Raw genomic sequence first — 25157 nt, forward strand, 5'->3', positions numbered from 1 at the left:
GGCCGGAGCAAGGAGCACTTTCAAGGTGCGTCCGCCATATTAGGCATGATCTTAGAAACTTTATGCAAATAAATCATTGAAAAATAATATTTTGTCTCTTAAACTGCGACCTCAGCAGGACAGATTTCTCTTCTCTTCCTCATCCATCAGTCCTGTGGGGCCTTGTGCAATGTTATGATAGCTACCTGCATTTGTGGGCTGACAGCACCCATAGTTAGGAAGGGTGCAGACTAAATGATTCCCCAGGACACAAAGTAATTGCAAAAATTAAATGGTGATAACAACAACATAGTATGTGTAAAGCGCTTACTTCCACAGGCGTGTACTTCAAAACGCTGTAAATGTTAAAACTGCCTCAACCTAAAAGTTTTCCATTTGATCAAGCTCGGAAGGGACAGGGCTACGTGCACATGTCTGAATTAGATCCTCTGACTTGCAGGTGCCATGAAGGCACTTAGGGACTGATTTAAAGCTTGGCGGGTGGGTTACTCCGTAACCAACATGACTCATATCACACCTGCCTTCTTACAAGTGCCATGAGTTATAATGCACTTGTAAGAAGGTGGACAGGATATCTGTAACGGTTGTGCTGATGTAACTCGCCCGTCAAACTATAACTCAGGCCCTTAATACACTTACTCATCTTTCAAGAACATACAAGTGTGACGTCACCACAGGGCATTTATATGGTATTCTAATTGACCATTTCTTCAATAGGGTTATGTTTGTGATGTGGTGCACAGCCCTACCTAGCCCTCACTAAACGCCCAACGTTCTCTCCCACAACCTTTATGTCCAATGTAGTGTCTAGAGGCAGTCCTGCTGTGTAGAGAACTCTATGTGTCAATATTTACTTCTCACATTGCAGAAAAGTTGGCTGAGGTGGCAGTGAGTGCGCAGAGAGCAGCCCTCGGTGGAGCGGGCATTATGGGACCCCCAGGTCCACCTGGACCCCCTGGATCACCGGGAGGACAAGGACCTCATGGACATCCTGGTGCACGTGGCGTTCCTGGCATCTTTGGTTCTGGTGGCCAGATTGGCAACACAGGCCCGAAGAGTAAGTGGCCTGTATACCTCAATTACGTGGCTAGGATGCGAGTGAACCAAACTTTTACACCAGTCATGTGAGTTATGGGAAGTAAGTCTTGAACTCTGAGAGGCTGGTGATGCATCCTAGGTTAGAAACCCACCAGCCTTCATCCCAGTGCAGGAGTCGGAGTTTCCACCTACATTCTGAGGGTCAATTATCATTGGAATGAAGGAGGTCCAGTGTTATCTGCAGGGGTCCAGAATAAAGGAGGGGCGTTATACTGAGCTTAATGTCAACAGACGCACCTGAAATGTTTATTGTGCAACGACTGGGGCTTGTGGAAAATTAGGAGAATGTTGGACTTTTGTTGATGTTAATGGGCCGGCAAATGGTCACTGAAGAGATTTGCACTAATTGGGTCCGATTCACAAATGTAAACTTAGACGTTTGGTCTCAACGTAGACCAAACGTCCAAGTTTACGACTTTGGGAATTCACAAAGGGCATTTACGAGTGCTGTCTTTGTGTCTGCACTCGGGGCTGAGATCCGTCCCAGAGATCCGCCCCGATTGTGGACATAAAGATAGGGCTGGTAAATGCCGTTTGTGAATTACCAAAGTCGTAAATGTAGACATTTGGTCTAAGTTTACCTTTGTGAATAGGGCCCAAAGTGTTTGGGTTAATAGCGCTATAAAGGATTTAATAACCTGATTTGAAAAATATAGGCAATGCTTACACCCATCACACATTTGAGGGAATCTTTTGAGGTCTGTCAGGCCAATACAGCAGTCATTAAAGGACGAGTTGGGTGGTCTGTTCAGCTTTAGTGGGGCCTGTAATTTGGGAAATACGGAGGATGTCAAAAGGAGAAAGAGCTTCTGTCATTGTACCGCAGTATCTGGGGTCTTTCTAAAATGTTCATGAGTCCAATCATCTTTCAATTCATTTAATGTAGTTTCATTTCATGTCTTCTTTTGATTTTCAGGCAAAAGAGGCGAGAAAGGCGACAGAGGGAATCCTGGTCATGGGCATCAGGGTATGCCAGGACCTCCTGGAATCCAGGGTAAGATAAGCAGGAAACTCGGATATCCAATGCCCAAGAAGGGCGAATTTCAAAGATGGAAGGGACTGTATGGGATCGGTGGGCGGAACACGGGATTCGGCCATGATCCTATGATTGATGTGACCCATTGGACAGATGGATAGGATCAATACCATTAAATATGCAGATATGTTTGCTTAGCCTCCCAGCAAATACCATGACGAGTGCCTAGCCACAACCACTATCAGAGGCGCAACTAGAGCCACATTTCGGGTAGGTGGGGGGAATGGTGGGGCTAAAAAGAAATTTGGGGGGGGGGCTGAAACATTAAGCAGTAGGTGGAGTGGCGCTGCAGGAGCTCTTGGAAGGGGTGAAACATCAACAAAGCCTCTTTAACATGCACACGGTCATTTAAAGACCTGTGAAGTGCTCGGGTGCGGCTGTGTGTGTGCTCGGGAGCCGTCTGAGCCCGGGCTGACACACGACGGGGGGTGGGGGGGGGGAGGTGCTGAAGCCCTTTGATTCCAATGGGTGTTGCGCGCCTGGGCACTATGTAGTGTAAGCGGTACAAAAGGGGGTGGTGATGGACGGAGCATCTGAACCAATCAAACACTCACACCCAGTCAAAAGATCTGGGTTTGATCCATCACCGTTCTTTAGCCCACTCTGCCCCCCAGTTCAGACATGGCTATATGCAAATCAGTCTGACCCTGTGCCTCATGGGAACAGTCCAGCCCGAACTGCCAAGCCATGCCTTCCCTGGACCGGAAACAAGCTTCCGAGGACCGGTTTCTGGCATTCCAGCCGTCTTCAGCCCAGCTTGCTTGAATCCAGTGGCAAAGTGAGCAAGGGACTCACGTCTGTGCATACCCTGCCACACTTATGCCGGCCAAAGCGGTACAAAAGGGGGTGGTGATGGATGGAGCATCTGAACCAATCAAACACTCACACCCAGTCAAAAGATCTGAGTTTGATCCATCACCGTTCTTTAGCCCACTCTGCCACCCCAGTTCAGACATGGCTATATGCAAATCAGTCTGACCCTGTGCCTCATGGGAACAGTCCAGCCCGAACTGCCAAGCCATGCCTTCCCTGGACCGGAAACAAGCTTCCGAGGACCGGTTTCTGGCATTCCAGCCGTCTTCAGCCCGGCTTGCTTGAATCCAGTGGCAAAGTGAGCAAGGGACTCACGTCTGAGCATACCCTGTCACACTTATGGTGGCCAAAGCGGTACAAAAGGGGGTGGTGATTGACGGAGCATCTGAACCAATCAAACACTCACACCCAGTCAAAATATCTGGGTTTGATCCAACCCAGTTGCCACCCCAGTTCAGACATGGCTATATGCAAATTAGTCTGACCCTGTGCCTCATGGGAACACTTCCAGCCCGGCTTGCTTGAATCCAGTGGCAAAGTGAGCAAGGGACTCACGTCTGAGCATACCCTTGCTCACTTTGCCACTGGATTCAAGCAAGCCGGGCTGAAGACGGCTGGAATGCCAGAAACCGGTCCTCGGAAGCTTGTTTCCGGTCCAGGGAAGGCATGGCTTGGCAGTTCGGGCTGGACTGTTCCCATGAGGCACAGGGTCCGACTGATTTGCATATAGCCATGTCTGAACTGGGGTGTCAGAGTGAGCTAAAGAACGGTGATGGATCAAACCCAGATCTTTTGACTGGGTGTGAGTGTTTGATTGGTACAGATGCTCCGTCCATCACCACCACCCCCTTTTGTACCACTATGTAGTGTAAGGGCTTCTGCTTACATCTTATAAGCAGTAACTCAGGCATATATTTTTAAATGCTTAATGTTAATTATATGGGAATTAATTAATTCATGCAGACAGACTTACACAGACGTGGTTTCTACTCAGATCTCTGTGACATGTTCTAGAAATATTTCAGAGCACCTGGAAAGTTTAGCACAATAGCTCACGATTGATAAAACATATTTTCGTTGAGTAGGCACTTTAGTTGACTCGCACAAACAACCATGGAAGTGTAGAATTACATTGCACGATATAAAACAATGGCACAAAATATAAATATTTAACAGATGCATTAGAAACTATATCGATGTTAGGTAATTGAGTTTCCAGTTCTGATCGACTGAAAACACTGACCAGAGCATTGGCAATAGCAGATGAATTCACTAGGTAAAAAAAGAGATTGTATGTAAACATATTGTAATCTAAATGACCTACAAAAAGATTCCATCTAGGATATTTAACCGCTTTCTGTATCGCAAAGGTAACCATATACGTGGATGCGCAGATTTTCTTTTCTTAACTCCACATTTACTTGTCTTGGCGATATAGTGTAGTTGAGACTCTGGATTCAATATTTTGTAGGTCAATATTTCGGTCACAAGACAGTGACACCCCCACCGTAGCACTGATCACACAGCAATGCATTTTCCTGATCTCTGCAGACTGCCAGCAGGATTAGTGGAAGGTTAAGTCAGCAAGAAAGTGAAGAAGTCAGAGTCTATTAGGAAGAGGGTCAGATTGCCAACACAGCACAACTAATATTGGATGGGCCTTGGTGGCAATGACAACTGCTGTAACCTGGATAAGAGGACTTACTGAAGGTCAGGCAGCCAAGGCTGTACTTTTAATAAAAACTCAGTCAGGCAGAAGAGGAGAAATACGGAACAGGGACAAATCCCCCACAATATTGTTCTCGAAGGCATTTGGAACAGTTCTTCACCATGCAAGTCAAACTGTGGGAGAACCTGCAGTATGGCATCTTTAGGCAACAACAACAGCAACTTTATTTGGCTTTTGCAAAAAACTATAAAAGTCAAGTAAGCAATATATATAAGAAATCATGTCTATAAAACGTCTGCCACATCTAATACTACTTACATGAATATTAAAAAATTCTTATTTACCTAATATTTAAAAAGGATTAAAAAGATGCATAAAACTGAATACAAAATAAAAAGGAATACCAAGATCACATCCAGCCATAATACACCCTCAACTGTTAATCACAGCTAGATCTAAGCCTAACAGCGGACTTTAAAGCTAAGAACATAAAATATAGTATTACCTAAGAGCATTGATAAAAAGGTAAAGGCACCTGCCTAAAGTATGCCTGTTTTAGGATAGGGATGATATAATTATTTCTCGGTAGCTCATAATAAGTACAAAACATTAAAAAGTGGAGCATTTCCTGTGGAGACATACTTTCGCAGCCACAGGGCAACAACCTCTGACCAGGGCCGGACTGGGAACAACCACCGGCCCTGGTAAAGTGCTCGGCCAGTCCCCCCTCCCCTCTCGGGGGGAGTGGAGAAGGGGGGGGGGGGGTTGGAGGCACCGCCGAGCTCATTGCCAGGGCCGGTTTTCTGCCTATTTTGGTACAGGGCCGATTTTGCAGAAACGGCCCTGTAACAAAAACGGCCCCCAGGGGCCCAAAACCGGCGCCTACCCGTGCGGCGCACAGGGGGATTGTCCGGTACCCGCTATGGCCAGTCCGGGCCTGCCTCTGACCCTTGTTCTGCCCACGTGGGTTGGTGAGAAGAAGATGAAAGATGTCAAAACGGAATCTGGTCAATACAAAGCGATGGTAAGAGCTTGATAGCCCTAAAAGGTATGGTTCAGTGGATTGCATAGCTTTTAAGATGATAAATCTATCTACGCTAGAATTCCTCAGCTCCAGGTCTTCCCTTCTAGTGTCCGCTGTCTAAAAAAGGCCTCCTTTACCCAACCCAAGTCCTTCATACTGTTTGATTCCTGGTTAAAAAATAAATCTGCTCTTCCCAGGCTCCTAAAACACTCCTTGAATGGCATCTGTAGACATCAAGTCCAAGTTCGAAGCATGACATTTTTGTTCAATGGAGATTTAGACAAATTTTTTAATATTTTTAAACTTTTCCCATTTTTTTAAATCGATGCTTGTACACTATGGTTGTAATTAGTGAATCAGCATGTGTGTGTCCATTATATATTTATGTGCACATGCCAATAAATGTCCAGCATTGGCAAAGTTTGTAAAAAATTAAACATTCATTTTGTTACTAGAAATTGATCATCCATTCCAGGTTTTGTTGACTGGCTTTGAGACCTTTTGCATAGCCATTGCCAGACCCCACTTGGTGATCCTAGCACCATAATTAATCATCTAAACATAATTACACTGCTACATCTGCCTAAAGGGACAGAACAGTCAGAAGAAGCTTGACAGACTAAATACTGTGTGTTAATGGTAATTCCTTGGTTATACACCCAAGAGATGTTTGTGGGAATATTTTCTTGAGGTAAAAGGTAACTTCTTGGATGGAAGAATTGCTACAGTGTGCTGTGCCTCGGTTCAATGCCATAGCTTCTTTCTTTGAGTCTGGAAGTTCTCAGTTGGAGTGCCTGATTTAGACTGGGGCAGATTTCATGATTTTGAACCAGATACTCTATGTGAGTTTAATCCTTTATTTAATTTAGAGTTCTTACTTTTAAATTTGATAGTCCCTGTGTAAGCTCCTCTTTACGATCGAAGAAGAGCTCAAGGGGCATATTTCCAAGGAAGTGGCGCAGCACGGTGCTGTAGCTAATTTAGCAGCACCCCACTGCGCCATTTCCAAAATGCAGGGATGTACCGTATTTACAAGAATACGGCGCACCCTTGTGTTTTCCTTAGCGCTGGCGCTATCAATATCTGCCTAGTGCCAACACAGACACCTATGCACTATAGTACAAGGGTGCCTGCATTGCAGGGATGATTGTTTATGTGCAGGAAGGTGCCCAAATCAATAATGGTGATTAGCTACTTCTATGTGTGATGCTGCAGCACACATAGAAGTAGCAAATCACCATTGTTTAATTATTGTTTTTGTGCATGAAGGGATAACTTAATGCACAAAAGAAATTATGAATGGTGTTTTGTTCTTTCTATGTGTGCAGCACACACACAAAAAGCAAAAATTAGGATAAATAAATGTATTTCTCCTCATCGCGCCAATCTAACGTCTGCTTTTGCAGCTTGTGGCTCTGCCTCAGATTTACAGATCCTTGTAAATCTGGGGAATCACCAAAAAGCAATGATGTTGAGCTGGAACTTTCACATCAACACCCATTGCATGCCCCTTTCGCGCAGATAGCTACGTGAAATGGTACCTTAACGCCACTTTGTAAATGTGGAGCAGGACATTGTGCCACCGGAACATCAGTAAGAGTGATGTTCTGGTGGCGCTATCCCCTTGTACATATTATGCCCCAAGCTCATAGCTTGAGAGTTCTCTCTGAGTTGAGGTTTGGTATTTGTTTTTGACATTGAGAGCTTTCTATTGCAGCTCCCATGTTAACTGAAAGTTAGTTCTGTTTTGTGCTTGTGAGTCCATTAGAGCCTCTTCTCTTTTAGTTCAAGGATACATTTCCAATTTTCAGATCAAGAGTTTTCAATTGGAGTATCCATTGCTTAATTTGTAAATAAACAAATATGGTGAAAACATTTTTTTTCTCAGAAACCCACCACCGGTGCTGCAGAATGTAGGGGTTTCCGAAAACTAAGGTTGTCTAGTATTGAATCACGTCATGACTCTATCCACTACCATACACTCTTTTCTCTTATTCTCACTCTTACACATAGTTTTCATCCCTGCTTTGTGTCTTTCTGACTGTTCTGCCTTTCTTTTATTTGTTTCCTCGTTATCTCTCCTCTGTGTGCACTGCATCGCATTTGGGAATGCAGTGCACCCAACGAAATTCGTTTTATTTATTTATATGTTTACTTACCTGTAAACCTCCGCAATTCATAGTTTGCTACCCCCCACCCTGCCCCACCCCCTCTCTACGTAATCGCCCGGCAGGTACTCGCACTGCCGACCGCGGCTGGGCATAGGAATGGGTAAACAAAAGGACACGGGCATTCCTTATGCACCGTGACTTTTCTATACACCTTCCAACAAGCATGCCAACAGCCAAGAAACGCAGGATACCATTCCATATATACACTGCACATTAATGTGAAACTGGCATTTTAAAGCAGAGACAGCCCATTTAGGCCCAGGTCTGTGGCAGATTTTCAGAATATCCAAATGAGATGCATTTACATACAATAATTCGAAATTAAACTCATTGACAAAATTAGTATTTATCCTTAGAATGTTTTCTTTTGTGGTGGCTGTGCTAACCACATCTGCAGGGGGAGTGCTGTGCACCTGAAGGAAAATGCAACTTCAGTGCATACCAGTGGCGTTTCCATGTTTCAATGTGTGCACTAGGCAGGCTGGTCTCTGGTTAAAGGGATGTAGGGATGTAGGGAGCGATGATACCTGTTACATGGATGGATGTTATATGGTGACAGAGACCTGGCATATGACACACAGTTAAGATTCCTATAACTCTGGTACATTAAACTGAAAACCAGGCCCATTTCCTTCAGCCTCACCGTGCAATAATTCTAATGCTTGTTCCAAAATGTTAGGGGAATATGACACATTAATAATGGAATGCAATCAATAGAAAGCTTTAAATGGTAATCATGGTGTGCTTAAGTGTAACAAAAGTGTATTTAACAGTAGAGATTGCCTGAGTCATTATAGAGAAACAGATGTGGAATATATTAAAGCCCTGATTATGAGTTGCAAGGTACGTGTGAGATGCAAACTCCACACGTGAGCTTAACATCACAGTGTGGTAACATCCAACCCGTACAGTGCAATTATGAGATAATCCCTAATGAATGGGTCATAACTGTGTGAACCTGATTGTAAGAGGTGGCATTCCACACAGGGGGCCTCGATTACAAACAAATGATGCAGCTTGGCACTGCTGCAAGCTATTTTGTTGTGCCAAGCTGCGTCATTTTAAAAGCCCAAGGCTGTGTCGTACTAACAACAATATGATGCATCCTGTGCTTTCCCCTGTGCTGGCGCACAATTGGCAGCCATGAGCCAGTGCAGGCACCCTTGCATCATGTTGCAAGGGTGCCTGTGCTGGGGGATGATTGTGTTTGTGCAGGAAGGAAATACTTCCTGCACAAAAACAATAATTGATGACATTTTCCTCTTTCAATGTGTGCTGCAGAATGCAGCATGCATAGAAAGAAGAAAAAATGAGGAGAAATAAAAGTATTTTTCCTCGTTGCGCCATAGTGGTTCCCCTGGGGAGATGAAGGATTTTGACCACTTCCAGCTTTACGAAAACTTCTAAATCTGGGAATGTGTCAGGTTCCATGAATGTTGTATGGGAACACCCTCAGCCACATCCATGGAACACCCATCTCACGCAGAGTAATGTGAGCTTGGACACAAAAGCCCCTCAAGAGTAGAGTCAGGAGTGTAGAGAGGGTAGGGGAGGGAACAGGAAATAAGCACCGTTCGGGGAAGGATTGCATGGTCCCCTTTGCTGTAGAAAAAGGTTAGGTGAGTATGGAGACAGAGGCTTGGTTTCTGTGACAGCCAAATTATCAAGTTAGTTTACTGGCTGATTTTTCTGGCAGGGAAAGTTAGACTTTGTGTTCCCATACCCAGTGAATCTGGGTGCAAGAACACCGGGCCAGCCATAATAGGCTGGGGAGGTATTGTACACGTGATTTTCTCTCTGCCTGGAGAGACTCAGGTGTTATGCCAATCTCTAGAACAGTGAGAGTGAATAAAAACATCACTTGTAACATCTCCCACTCTTGCTTCCTCTCCAGGTCTTCCCGGCGTCCCTGGCTCCAGCACTGATGGCAAGGATGGAGAGCGCGGCCCACCGGGTGCGCCCGGCGAGAACGGACGTGCAGGGTCCCCAGGACCCGCAGGCCTGCCTGGATTCTGCGAAGCAGCCGCTTGCCTTGGTGCCTCAGCCTATGCTCCTGCATCCCTCACAGAAGCTGGAGCTATCAAAGGATGAGCAGACTGACCTCACCCTCTCACCAGCAGGGGGCCTATTTAAGAAACATACAAAGTGCAATTTTTACACATTTCTGAAAACAAATGTAGGGGAAGAAATGATCCCCTCCCCCCAAAAAATAAACTTTGAGGAATCTGGGAAACTAATGAATGTGGAACGATTTATCTCGCCTGTTTTTGATCGTATGCATGCCTCCGATTGGTCTTCTGCTGGAGCAGTGGCACCAATATAGAGCCACAAAGGAACAGCCAGGTCTCTGAAGCTCAAGGAGAGTGAAGGAAGAATGTGTTTGTAGAGGTGGCCACCCACTCCAGGATTCCACATGCCACAACACATTGTATGGTCAAGACTTGTCAAACTTTCCCACCATCTAAGACAAGACATACATTGTGGAGGAGTTGTTGTTTGCTCAATACCTCATAACCGTGTCTCACTTCCTCACCACTTGTAAAAAAAAATAGTTATTAATAATTCTAATAATAAAATGCACCAGCTAAAAAATCTCCATCCTTTTTATGTTTTTCACGTTTGTTGTCTACAATAAATGCAATTTTCTTGTTTATTTTTTTTTACTTTTAAATAGACACCAGCAGCCTGAAGAAGGGTCCTGTTCCACCATTGCCGCCGCCAGTCCCCAGTTTTGTAAATCTCTGTATTTTGTAAATGATGGTTTTATAAATATGAAAATAAAAACAAACAAACGTGTCCTATGGAGAGTGTCGAATGGTGTCAGCTTTTGCGTTTGCGGACATCAGCTGTTTACAAGAATGTGACTTGTTGGTTGCAAAAGTGTGTTGCAGAGGCCATTGAATGTACAAAGTTGCTAATGCCTCCCTCCATCCACAAGGGAGTAGAGTGACAGGATGAGAAGGATACCTGCTGTTGACCAAGCCAGACCAAGCCTAGACTACCATATCTCCTGCGCCTCCAGGAGGTCGGATGACTTCTTGGGTCTAAGGAACAGATGGTCATTATTGTGGGTGGCCAGAGCGAGGCCTGAGTCCACAGGTATTGAATTAATCGTTCATTCCTCACTGAATGTATAGAGGAGCAACTTTAACAAACTCCTAGACCTGACCCTATCTGTGTGTCTTGTGGTGAATGGCTAAAAGGACTTAAGCAGCAGCCAGTCAGGCCATGGTTGTTGGCTCTAAGGGCTGACCCTGGATGCCTTCCCAGTTTAAGGCAAAATTCTAGATTGACTAGGGGATCTTTACCGGGCAGAGTTTGTTCTGGAGATGTATCACACAGTTTAAAAGTACCAGTCCCCTAAGATGCTTCCTTCTCTTCAGTCTCTCCCTTGTGACATCTGCCCATCCTTCTGACCTAGTTAGAGTGAGATTCCAGTGCCTTCCCACTTGGATAGGAAGGGTGTGGTGATAACATTTGCTTGCCTGAGAGGATAATCTGATGTCACCAGCCCTTACTCAACTTAGAATTTGCCTGCACCTCCTGAAAGGTCCTATGGTGGCAAAACCAATACCTCTCAGAGTAGGCCCTCCAAATATATCTCATGGTAATGTCTCCTTCAACAATGTCCTCGAGGACTTTGCACCATACCCCTGATAGAAACACCTCCAAACACGTTATTGAAACACATGCCGTGCTACTCTGTAGCACTCTTTAGGCCCAAAATTTCACTTGTCTCACCATTATGGTCATCTCAGATACCTGTCAAAACTTCCAACACTTAATAGCTGCCCAGTCACTATCTCTCTTTACCCTGAGCTCACCATTTGCAATTTTTCCTCTTTATCTCTACTCCTTCTCTGCCACTGCTCCAAATGAAGGCTTCTCCTCTCCCTGGTTCATGCGGCACTGACATCTCTTATGCATCTCTCTTCCTGCATCCCTCACTTCTCTGTCACCCCTCATGCTTCATCCCTCCCCGACTCATCAGGTAGCATTTCCTTAATCCATCTAACCTGCTGCAACTTTCCATGTCCCTACTCGCCTCAGTCCTGCACCTCTTCCTCTTAAATCTTCTCTCAAAGCTCCCCTTTCATTCTTAAACCTCTTCTCCTACAACGGGCTGTCTGCTCCCTCTCCGTGACCAATTCTCCACATGACCAGCTCTCCTGGTCAACTCTCTACAGCTCCACGTCATTCCTCTCTCCTTTGCAGCCTGTTTGGTCACCACTCCTCCTCCAGCTCTCCCTACCCTGTCACTTCCTCTGCATTCTCCCTCACCTACTCTCCTGTAGCTGTTCCTTCTCCCAGGACTTATTTTCCTGCAACTCTGCATCTCTCTTTGCCGTCTCTAGTTCTCCCTTCCCTCAGTCCCTTTCTTCTCAATGGTTCACCTTTTCCTCTTCTCCCCATGCACCTCTTCACCTGTCCTTTCTCCTGCAGCTATCCCTACTGCTCCTCCTGTAGCTATCAACATACCCTAAACACGCCACCCCCAACTTAACTCCCTCTCTCACATCACTCTAGCTCATTGGCGGCTCCTCCGCTTTGGGGGAGGAGCGTCGCTCCACTGCTTCACAACAGTCCCAACTTTAGAAACATAAAATGATAATAACTGAGTTATTATTATTTTATAGTTCGTGTCCGTCTGCATTGCGGGTGGGCGGGTGCACAGTGCTGCTCTTCTCTGGGAGCAGCAGAGGAGTGGTTTCCCCACTCCTGAGTGCGCAGTGACTGTTTGGTCAGCACACTTGGGCCGCCCAAATCAGTCATGCGCACTTCCCTGTTCTCCATGCAGGCTGCATTCCAGCCTGCATGGAGAACATGCCACACCTCCAGCCCCTGGCTGAGTGCCGTGTCACAGCACTCAGACCAATCACAATGCTGCATTGGCTTAGGGGAGGTAGCCTGGCTGCCTGCTTCCTGTTCCTGTCGGAGGCAGGAGAGCAGGAGCAGAGAAGACGCATGTCTCGAGGCAGGACCCGGCCTCAAGGTAAGTTTACGTTTTTTAAATCCCCCGGTGCGACATCCCCCTACACCTCCCTCGTGCCCCCGTGCCCACCCACTGCCTGCAAGAAATGCCAGCCGCCCCGCTCTATCTGTAGTTACCTTTACCCTCTCCTCCTGCAGTTTCCATTCTGCCTCTCACTTTTTCCCTAGAAGAATACAGGATTTTCAGTACCCCATAGAACATTTCAATTTTGGCATCTGGAGTGCTTCCTAGAAACTTACTTCAACCCCATTTTGTATCTTTAATGGTAGTCTGATGCCATCTTTAGGAGTGACCCTAAAGCCCTCTCATTTCTCCACCTGCAACTTCTTTCTTCCTGCTCTCTTCCACCTACCACTCTGTCCCCACTTTCCCATCATCTCTACAGCTCTCCTTCACCTATCTAAATGCAAACCCATTTCTCCTTGTTTCTTCTCCTGGGTTGATGTCCAGTGGTGTAACAATAGCCACGGCAGACCCCGCGGTGTCGGGGGCAGCAAGTTCCAGGGGGCCCCATCTGGCACTGTGTACGGACGAGGGGCCCCTGGTTGAGAAATGGTCTGGGGCGGGGCCCCCTTCAAGGACTTTGCAGGGGGGGCACTCATGTTTTGTTATGCCACTCTGGATGTCCCTGCTCCTCTCTAACTACAGTAGGTTCACGTCTTACATATAGTTTTCTCTTCACCCCTCCACTTCCAGTGTTTAACTGTCATCTCATCTCTCCCAAATGCTCCCCCTCTTCTGCTCCGAATGCAGCTCATTGCCACCTTCTTTATTTATTCCCATATTGCTCTCCCTTCACCTCTCCACCTTTACTTTAATTTCTCCCTTGTCATATCTCCCCATGATGCTCTCCATTCCTCTCCCCACATACAGCCAGGGTCAGACTGAGACAGAAAATATGCTCTGGCTCCGAAATAAGCAGCCCCCATAAGCAGATCAGATGGCTGAAATTGTGAACCACATTTGTAAATTGAGCAGAGACATGCAGTATAGGTTTTTAAAAGGTATGTGAGACTGCATGCATTTGTGCTTACCACATGCAATGTTTGTGTTCCTTTCAGGGAATTCAACAGTAACAAGCATTGGCAATGCCAATACAAGTGGCTTTAAAGGAATGTTGCATAACAATGTGAAGCTTTACAAATAAATATCATGGGAATGCATATATATATTTGTGTGGAAGCAAAGAACTGTACACTAATGTTGGTGTAGATTAAAAGGTCAGGCGACAGTTGCGCTGTTAAGCCAGACCTAAAAATCCTTTTGGGAAAATGACTGCTGCACCCCCTCATCTCTGCTACTGCCAGTGAAAAATAACATAAAGTATCTAGTTATCTAAGACACTTTACTAGCATTACAATGACACGTGTGTGCTCCTGAAAGTCCAAGATTATGCAGCTGGTTAGATAAACAATATGATCACAGCTGCATGGAGAGTAGGCACTTTTTATATAAACTCTCCACTTCTGCCCACTCAAGATATGTTCTCCTGGCTTCCAACATGTTGCCAAAGCCCCTCTCTAGTGGTGCTCACATAATTATCTGGCAACAGCCGTGCTGTCAAGCCCGACCATAAACCCCGGCCCATCAGACCAAAAACCATTCCAACTAACGGCCAAAAAAACAGCCCACACACTGTCCTGTAGGTTTAGGCCTCTGTGAGCCCCACTGACAGCTGATAAATGTGCTGGGGGAAGGGGGGGGGGGGGGGGGGGTAGGGCAAAGAACAGACACTGCACTTTGCCACACATTGATTTGTCCAATTTCTTTTTGCAGTAAAGCAGCGACTGTTTTGTGGAGTGGTGTGGCTCACTGGTTAGAGGCGGCAGACCCGAGAGCAGAGAACGGGCTGGGACCAGGGTTCGATTCCCGACGTGGCAGGGTCTTGGACCAGGATCAGCGGACTTGATAATTCTCGCCTCGGTGCCTACTCTATCCGGGGACCACACTCGGTAACTCTGGGCATTAAGCTTGCCTCATCTCCACAACGGCCCCCCACAAACGCCAGGGATGCCTGGTTTCACCTTGGAGACCCCCAGGAGGGACTATCTCACAGGGAAAGCCAGGACGGGTTCCCCAGCGGTCTATAGCGCTACGAGGCCTGCGGTGCGGGTAGCAGTGCGCTTTACAAGACACACTTTACACTTTACTGTTTGACGCAATATTTAGCCTGCATGTAATATATATATATATCAGTGGCTCCATGTGTGCACTCCATTGTCTTCTGTCCATACCAGATTGCCCTACTTGCTAGTCTGACCCTGTCTGCAGCTCCCTCCTCTCTCTTCACCTCTCACTGCATAACTGTGTCCCTCTCCTCCTCACTCCTGAAGCTGGTGTCCCTTCACTTGTAACTCTCGTCCCCCTTTCCCTCCACCTTTCCTCCTGCAGCTGCTGCTTCACTTCTCCAGGTGCACCATCAATTCCCACCACGCCTCCCTTCAGCCCTCCTCCTTCCTCTAACATCCTTCCCTGAAGCTTTTTCTTACATTTGAGTCCTATGTAGTCTTGGGAAGCTTAGCCTTAGAGCAGACTCTGGATGGTTGATCCAAGGGAGACAGTGTTTGTGGATCAGCTATAACCTTCCTTCCTTGGGGTTACAATGGTGAAGCAAGGGTACCATTGGCCCTCATGCAAGCAAAGGAAATGGAGCCCCCCCCACACATAGATTCAGTGTGTAACAGAACTTGAGGGGGGGCCCCTGCAAAGTACATGGAAGGCCACCCCACCCCACGCTCCAGACCCTGGCAGGAGTTCGAGGCCCAGAGCACAGTGCCAGAGGGGGCCCCCTGGAGATCGGGGCCCTCCCGCACCACGAGGGCTGCGTGGGCTATTGTTACGCCACTGCATAGATTGGGTAGTAAAAGAGAGCAATAGCAGGGGTCCAATAGGCTTCTGTACCTTTTGCATTAAAAATAGCTCTATCCACGCCTATGAACTCTCGGATTCTGAAGCCGGCACTACAGGCAAAACACACACCATCACCCCCTTTCAGTGCTTGATTTGTAAAATATAGAGTACCCGTGCCCAAAAGCTCTGCTCAGAAGCCCTCGGCCGGTACTATTAGAGGTGGGCTTGTCGAATACCAAGGCTGGGTAGTCCTTAATCCACCTCATGTATCTCTAATCCACCACCAGACACTCCCTGCCCCTCTATTTAACTCTTGTTCATTCCTGCTTTCTCCCTTTGTGACAGGTTTTCCTTCTTTCTCTTCCTCCTTCCTTTCGCTTTGTGTGTTTTCCCACCGTTTGTTTTTGGGAAATGTCTGATGAGGAGAAATAAGTGCTGGTCCCCAAAAATGAGCACCGGTGGCCCCCACCAGCGACCACCGCCTCAAATTGAGCACTGCTAACTCTTCAACGCCGGTGTAGGCAATCGCCTAGTCTGCCTGTTACTTGCTCTAGCCTTGTATATACTTTGGTTCACGAACTAGACAAAGTATTGTTTATGAGTGTGCGAGCAGGATTTTAGCCACCTACCGTATGCGTATTTTGACTCTGCTTTTCTGTCAAATCTATGTTGAAGGGTAAGTTTCACAAGGCAAATTGTTTATTTTAAAACATGGTTATCATTGAATAACAACTGAATTCAGCTATTTCTAAGGTATACACACATGTAGCTGTATAGGAGACTGCGTGCATGTCTATCAAATCTATATTTTGAAATATGTTAATGCACATTCCTTTCCTTTTAATCAGAGTAAAAATTATTTAAAGACAGTCTTCCACACACTGAGGTGCAAAAGTAAGGACACTAAGAGGATGGAAATATTCTCAAAAGACACCTTTTTTAAAGGGACAATTTCCACTTATGGGTAAAAAAAACAAGCACAAGGGATCTATCTGCAAATAGATTCCTGTCCCTCGAAAACGTATGCGCCAGTACTGTACAATAGAAGTAAGCAAAGCACATTTTTGTTTGCCAAACATGTTCCATGGTTCAGGTTTTAAATTGTAGGCGGGAGTGAACAACCGAGAGTGAATATATAGACGATACAGGGGTGAAATGTGGGTACTGCACTAGGCGAGGACATCTCGCAAATAGGAGTAACAATTAAATGAGTTAAAATGTGCACTTCACCTCCGACGAGTTTGATACAGTAGGTGTTACATTTACATAAATTAATTAATAACGTTACAATTAAACCCTGCATTGTGTTCGTTTCCTGCATCCTGCTCCATAGGGAACCTCTCACATCTGCTAGTCTAGCAACAAGGCTTGCATTGTCTATCGCTAATTGTGAATATTAGCTTTTTATTTCGTTATTAAACCCCTGTGGTGAAAGTACAGACCGACACCGTGGAGCCAAAATGGAAACCTATTGCACGTCACGTATATTTTTCACTTGTTTTTATGCGAACTCCTAAGTGGAACAAAACCAGAAAATGGGTCAAATAAAGGTGGATGTACTCCCCCATTCTTAAACCCAGTGCTATCTTAACGCATGAGCACGCTGGGCCTTGGCCCGGGGGCCCCACGAGCACAGGGGCCCCATGCAGGCCAGAACATTTTTAGGAACATTTTTATTCCTGTGTAGGCAGGGCTCAGTGCACTGCTTTGTCTGGGGACCTATAATGCTGTTAAGACGGCCGTAAACCCAGGGCTGAATACATCGGCACATGGAAGACTACCACCTGAAACTAATCAGGGGAAGTAAGATGTTGCATTCAGTGTAAAATGTATGTCCGACAGATGTCTTTAATGTATTATCTTGTTGGTTGATGCTTGCGGCCATCTCCTTGGGTTCACCAACATTTTTGGAAGGCAGGGATTATTTCTATGAGTCTGGAGGTAAATTTGACTCCTTAATCGCTGAACAAGTAGGGGCATATTTACGAGCCCCATCGCATCGCCCATGCATCATGCAGCGTGGTGCAAGAGCGACGCAACTAGGGGCGTAACAAAGGCCCCCACATTGTGGTGGGGGGACCCAGGCTTACCCATGCTGGAGGGGGTCCTCTAATCCCCTACTGATGTGAGTGTGAGGGGCCACTTCAGAATATCTTGCAGGGGGGTCCACTCACGTTTTTTTATGCCACTGGACCCAACTCAAAAATTGGGATTTATGTAAATTTGTGTAAATCACTGCGTTGCCTTATTCTGCATCAGGGAGGCGTTCCATGCATGTTCTCACACACGATTCGTGGATTTTGATTCATTCCCAAATTGACCAGAAAAGATAGAATGCGCCAAAAACTTGTGCCTTTCCAGGTGAGCTGTAATGAGGAGAAATAAACATATTTCTTGTTTTTTCCTCTTTCGATGTGTGCTGCCAAACAAAGAGAAAAATGCCTCAGAGGATTGTTTTTGTGCAGGGAGTTGCCCCTTCCTGCACAAAACAATTCTGCTTACAACTCAGGTATCCTTGTACCATGGTGCAAGCGTGCCGGCGTTGGTGCTAGGCATCCAAAAGAGCCCCAGTGCAGGGGAAAAGGCAGGAGAGCACTGTATTCTTTTAATTATGGTGCATTACTGCTCTTCCCTGTCATGCAGGGCAGCAAGTTCATTAGATGACATTTTCATAAATCTGGCCCTGAGTTCCTAAATTACGAGGAGCAGGACTTTGTGAACTTATCTCCAAACTTCCATTCTTAGTTAAGGGGTTGGAAAGTGTCGTGATTGCCTACCTGAAGACCTGTAGACCTGTTCAAATGTTAAAGGCCCACATGAGCACCACCTTGTTGGCTTTAGATCAGACTAAGGATTAAAAACACGTATTAAATATTTTCTATGATCCGATGCCAGAAATTGACTGAGGTAAAACTGGAGCCCTCTTAAAACGCCTATCAGCCTTTGATACTGTGGTCAAGCACACACAAATGAAGCAACTCTTTGAGGTAGGCATGGAGTCAGTGCTGAGTTGTATCCAGTTGTTTCTTTCCACATGCGAGCCAACAGTAGAACGTGTGCCCTTCAGATCTACAATGAATCAACAAGAGTGTGGCGTTGCATAGGGCTCCGTCTGACTCCTGCCACTTCTTCTCTTCAACATCTACCTTAGTCCTTTGATATTTCTGATTCAATCAGTTGAACTCATGGTGTAAAATTAACCTGAGAGTACCCAGATCATGATTAATGTGTCGATGCAAAGAGCTGGGGCAGCTGACATTGTGTCACTTTTTGTGAGCAGTAAATAGCTGGATGCTGCAGAACAAAATGAAACTGAACCCAATAAAATGGAGGCGCTGTAACTTTGTAAGCATAACATTTTCCGAGGGCTGTCGAGATGCTGGATAACTTCAGCATAAGCCCAGTGCTAATCACTTGAGTTGATAATTTAGGAGTGATCATGCATAAAGGCCTCTCACTGGACAATCATATATATGTCTATTATTGTTAGAAGAGGTTATTTCCATCTATGGATCCTTAGTTCAATATTTTATTGTCTACAATACCCACATAAGGTTACAGTGGAAATAACCTTAGTACTATCATGAATTGCTTTGTGAACCCTGCAAGGCTACAACATGCTGCAGCCCTTGCTTAATCAGACTACCCCCTCCTCACCTGAGCATACCACCCACTGGATCCTGTGTCTCCTAGACTTAGATTGATGCACTGGCTTCTGGATCACCAACGGATTCAATTTTAGATATTGTATATGATGCAGCAGGCTTTCTTCAAACACTATCCACTTGTTCTCAAGCAGAAATAGCCCATCATTGTCTACAACGCATGCTATGGATATCAGGCTTTCTTCTACTATGAGTTTCTCAATGTGGGATGCCAAAAGCAATTATATTTTGATTTAGAATAGCACAGATTCCTAGCAGAGTAATTTACAGGCAGTAATATTGCCAACTGATCGGCATTCACTTATTCCTGGAACGTGCGTGAGGAATCAAACCTGAGACTTGTTGGTCTCACACACCGAACTCAGGTGTTCTAACCCACTAAGCTCAATATTCTGAAACCAGTACGTGTGTGACCTCGAACAAGCATATGTTGCGATGCCCTGATGAACAGACAGAAAACTTCCCTTTCTCAGTCTTTCGGAGATGGAATGAAAAATATTTCATGAACTCATTGTCATTTCTTAGAAGGAATTATAAGAGAATTGGTAACATTTCCCATTTCCTCTTAGATATGGTCCACAGCAATAGCAAGATGCTGTGCAGCTTGGAGAAAAGCATGAGAAATCAATAAAAAAAATGCTGCCCCATCATTTTGTAGATAAACAAAACATATGATCTATTATTATGCATTTCTACCTACAAAATGACAGTGACAGAGGTACAGATTTACTGATACAAGATACATTGTTAAATAAAAAATAGAATGTTGGGAGGGTGCAGCACTGGGGAGAGGGCAGCTGGGAGGAGAAAGCAAAGAGGAGCGGGCGGGAAGGGAAACACACAATTGAGAAAGTGAGAAAGTAAGGTCAGGGGAGAAGCACAACAGGGAACCCCATAGGGAGGGGGATAAGTTAGAAGAATATGAGAAGAGAAGTACATGGCGGTGACAGCTGCAAAATACAGCTGTCTCCGGGCCGGGAGCTCCGCCTCCGGGCCGTGAGCTCTGTCCCCAAGCCGGAAGCTCCGCCTCCGGGAGTGCGGACGTAAAGTTAGTAGTCTTAAATCTATTCTGTGAATACCGAAAGTAGTAAGTTCATTCTGTGAATCCCGAAAGTAGTAAGTTCACTCTGTAAATCCCGAAAGTAGTAAGTGCATTCTGTGAATACCAAATAGGAGTAAGTTTAGGATTTAGTCTTAAGTTCATTCTGTGAATCGGGCCCAATGTCTCCTAGAAAATACTGCATCTCGTGGTCCATGTTCAAGCCACATTCCACCGTTCTGAGACGCATAATCCAAGTTACCTCTGTGCGACGTAGTTTCAGCTCCCTGTTTCCCCCCTCAAATTCAGCAGAATTATTTAAATCTCAAAGAACGAGAATTGCTTATGGGGTCCCTGTGCTTCGCACGCCATGGCATTATTTGCCATGGGATATTTGTCATCACATTGCTTCAGTGCCCTAGCATGTTCCCTGATTCGCGCCTTCAACATTCTAATGGTGCTGCCCACATATAGGGGCATATTCACAAGAACGTGTGATAACCTTTACACAAGTTACTTAACGCAACTTCCAACATCGCAGCCTATCTCAGGAAAATTACGCTGTGTTAACCAACGATTCTCAAAATAGCTGTACCATGCGATAGCCTCCAGATAATGCTTCAAATGTCAACGTAAAAATCAACGCCACAATGCAAAAATGCAAAGCGCAACAGCAAAAAATCCTGCGAAGAGGCCAATCGCGGTACAAAAAACAGCAAAAACCAGCCACCAGCCTGCAAATCCCTCACGTCTGGAGGGAAAATGCTCCATAAAAGCTACAAATACAACACACGGGAAACAATCTAAAGTGTGCAGCAACATGGATGCACCCTGATCTAGCGCAGAGGCGGACACAAACCCCCACAGACCACCAGCAAGGAACAGCGGGGTCGGGGAAGGCCAGGGATATGAGGGAGAGGAAGACTGGGGTGCAGTTCACAGCAAAACCAGATCAGCGTTACGGAGGTGACAGAACACTACCATCAACTGACCCACAATTACCGTGAATGCAGTCGAAGTGTCAAGGAGGCCAATTGAGGAGGCCAAGAGGTGCTGGCATGATGTGTAACCCTGGGCGTAGTTCGCGTAGTCGTGCTTAGTGAAGTGCTCTTGTCACACACCCACGTTGGCTCTGGGTACAATGGCCCAGGCCACTCCCCTTACGAATTGAGTGGGTGACGACAAAGCTACATGTCCAAGCTCCAACCCGCTGCCTGCGGTGACATGTCTGAACCCGCTGTATACAGCACAATGTAATTTTGCAGGGCCCAGGGTCCTCATGCATACAACAAGACCAGAGGGATACACTTATATAGTTGGTGGGACTGGCTAAGGGCACGTGAGCCCTGCCCCTTTATTGGCAGGGCCACATGTACAGTGATGCCTGTGCTGCATGTGTGTGGGGTGAGTGTAAGCCAGCCCGCACAGAGTGCTTGGTGCTGGCAAGAACTTGAACAGTGGACACCAGTGAAACGGAAAATGAAAACACCTGCATAACAGAGTCAACTGCTGAGCAACATGGAGGGAGCCGGAGCAAGTACAGAGGTCACCCAACATACAAACTAAGGTGTCCGTGAGTTTCAGTGCGCTCAGGTTGGGGCAATAGAGCTGAGTGCGCCCATGTGAAGAGAATGTCTAGGATTGTGGCCCTTCTGGACATTCCTGATGCAGATGCAGTGGAAGGGGGGTGTCACACCTGCATCATCTCCATCATCGTCGTCCCAGGTCTCCCACACTGCCTGAGGTGACATTGTTGCGTGACCTCTCCACAGCACATAACCGAAACAGTTATGGACGATGATTCGTGGTGGCACCTTGAGTGCTGAGCAGGGGATCAGCCAGAAGATTGCATCCACGACAGGTGCGAGCAACTCCGTCAGTCTGCCAGTACGACCGTTTCGACACTGGCAGTTGGCGGACAGAATTGTTCCTGGCCTTGGTAGCGTGAGCCTCCTTCGGTGATGCCACATCAGTCAGTCAGATTCAGAAAAGGGGGTGGTGATGAACAGAGTGCCTGAATTTAGCAGACCACTCTTACCCAGTCCAAAGATCAGGGCTTGATCCATCACCGTTTTTTAGCTCACTGCACCATCCCAGCTCAGAACTTGGCTATATGCAAATTAGTCTGTTCCTGTCCCAGTGCATGATGGGAACAGGGCAAACCAAACTACCAAGCCAATTCTTATACTGGGAAGGAAACAAGCTTCCGGGGACCGGTTTCTGCCATTTCAGGCGTCGTCGGCCCGGCTTGCTTGAATCCTGATGGTGCAATGAGCAAGGGACTCACATCTGGGTATACCCTTCCACGCTTATGGTGGACAAAATGATTCAGAAAAGGGGGTGGTGATGAACAGAGTGCCTGAATTAAGCAGACCACTCTTACCCAGTCCAAAGATCAGGGCTTGATCCATCCACGACAGGTGCGAGCAACTCCGTCAGTCTGCCAGTACGACCGTTTCGACACTGGCAGTTGGCGGACAGAATTGTTCCTGGCTGTGGTAGCGTGAGCCTCCTTCGGTGATGCCACATCAGTCAGTCAGGGCTCGATTAGATGTGTGAGCCCTGGTGGGCCTCAGTTGAGGCCGGAGGCAACGGACAGCCCAGGGCCACAGACACATGACGTTGATGACCCGGAGGCCATCGCCTCAGGGGCCATCCAATATCTCAGAAGAAGGGGTCCCGCGCCTGACTAACACAGAGCTAGTGGCCCCGGATGCAGAGTGGCCAGCACAGGCACCCTGCCACGGGACGGTGACTTTCAGTTCACTGAGGTAGGGCCACACGGACTGGGCAGGTCCTCATCAATGTCGAAGGTGAATGTTGCAGAGGGTTGCGGGGGACAGTGTAAGGTGTCCTCCAGGGCATGATGTGGAAGGGCTGATGTTATTCAAAAGCAGCAAATGGTGGAGTGAAAAGCGACAGCCTCGTTGCCAGAACCAATTCGGGATCAGCTGCATGAGGATGAAAACTAGCCCCTAGACCATAGACTCAGATGCCACTAATGTATGCCCAGTGAGTGTCCATGAATGTCGGGGAACAGACTTAGTGGCAATGGGGCGGAGAGGGGATGAAGTCTGCGATGATGCCAGTACACTGATATGAACTCCGCCCTTGTTAAATCAAGACTCTGTGACCTACTGGGTCGCAGTGTAGGCCGGAGGCAGCCATCAGCAGTGGCCCACAGCCATGTGTCGTTGGCTCGCGATGCACAGAGTTAGTGACACCAGGGCAGTTGTCGGTAGTGTTCGAACACCTCCGTAATGATGATCCTTATTTTCCGCTAAGATGCAACGCATCATCCTCTTAAGCCTCTCCTTGCGTGCAATGATATTTAATCTGCCTTTGAATAATTGATGTTCAGTTCCAATTCTGTGACCTACTCGAGCACAACCTAGGCTGAGAGCAGTAGTCTGCTTGAGTCTAGGCCACAGAATCTTGTGGTTGTGATGTACTACTAAGGCCTGGTGGTACCACATCGAAGGGGGTATAGTGACATCAAACGTACATATGAACTCGCCCATCAGGATATCAAGACTTAGGTCCAAATGTGTGACCTACTCGTGTGCATCATAGGCCGAGGGCAGTAGTCCGTATGGGCCCACATGTACATGTGGTTGTAATGCCATGCACAGACTTGGTGTCACCACATCGAAGAGAGTATAGTGACCTGAACTCATCCATTAGGAATGTACTCTGCCATGGTGTAATCAAGACTCAGTTCCAAATGTGTGACCTACTTGTCCACTGTGTCTGCTGGTAGAGTACGTCAATGTGAAACCCTGGCAGAGATATTGAGCATTCCGGAAGAGGACCGCGCCCAGAGTTACATGGCTTTTATTCACACCACTACGCTGGCCTGGCATACGTCGGGCCAGCCCACTCTGCTCACGCTTACAGTGGGGAACGTAACAAGCTATTTTTCCTTGATCTCCCCCACTGGCTGGGGTGACATGGTTATGTCCACTGTCCACTGCACTCCATACACCAGCGGGTTCTGTCGACATGGATATGTGTGTGGCCTGCATACTGCCGTCTGTCCAGCACAACCATGCCACACTTGGCATTGTGTACATTCATATTCAACGGTCAATTGCCTCCTTCACACATGTTTGGTCTCCACCTCTTCCCACATCCCTATCGCAGATGTGGCTGGTTGTTGAGAATGTTGCGGAGTGGTGTTGTCATGGCTTTTTGCTCGGGAATGCCTACTCTGCATTTAATTGGCGATAGTAAGGGGGTCATCTATGACGATGTTTTTTGCGGCTGCTATCGCAGGTAAACTGGTGCTATGGGCTGTTAAGCACCAGCTTGTGAATAGGGTGCTAAATTTATCACGACTTTGGCTGCGATAGAGTGCAGTTAACTTGGTGATAGCTCCATGAGAATATGCCCCTTAGTTTCTTGCACTTGCATTCAATAATGTACACTACATATTTTGAGGTGCAGTTGATGTTGTGTCTGATCACAAATTCTTGTCCATCCTATCCAGTAAACACTTTTTTTATTGTCTGACACCCACCTACATACTCCACATGATCGACATTTGTGGAAACCTAGTGAGTGTTGAAATGAAACTAAAAATATTTTTGTATAGCGCATGGCTACCCGGAGGCATCCCAGCGCTACGGAAACGAATGAGGAGCAGATGGAATTATGGGAATAGCCATGTCTTCAATGTCTGTGGAATGATAAGTGGTTAGCTTCCTTATGGACAGAGAGGGGAAGAGAGTTCCAGAGCCTAGAGACGTTATAGGAGAAAAGGCGGCCCCCTGTACGGGCCTTCCTAATTCTGGAAACCT

General features: G+C 46.6%; 1 protein-coding gene across 1 annotated transcript in view; it reads left to right on the forward strand.

The window, feature by feature from the left end:
* The window catches only part of COL9A2 (collagen type IX alpha 2 chain), a 134746-nt gene extending 124132 nt beyond the window's left edge, over positions 1 to 10614 (forward strand). The window contains exons 30-32 of the mRNA XM_078681105.1: positions 869 to 1057; positions 2015 to 2092; positions 9706 to 10614. Coding sequence (XP_078537231.1) covers positions 869 to 1057; positions 2015 to 2092; positions 9706 to 9902 — 464 coding nt within the window. The 3' untranslated portion in view covers positions 9903 to 10614. The remainder of the gene's footprint in view (positions 1 to 868; positions 1058 to 2014; positions 2093 to 9705) is intronic.
* The last annotated feature ends 14543 nt before the right edge of the window (positions 10615 to 25157 follow it).

The sequence above is a fragment of the Lissotriton helveticus genome, chromosome 3_1, assembly GCF_964261635.1.
Source record: "Lissotriton helveticus chromosome 3_1, aLisHel1.1, whole genome shotgun sequence".
Classification (NCBI taxonomy): Eukaryota; Metazoa; Chordata; class Amphibia; order Caudata; family Salamandridae; genus Lissotriton; species Lissotriton helveticus.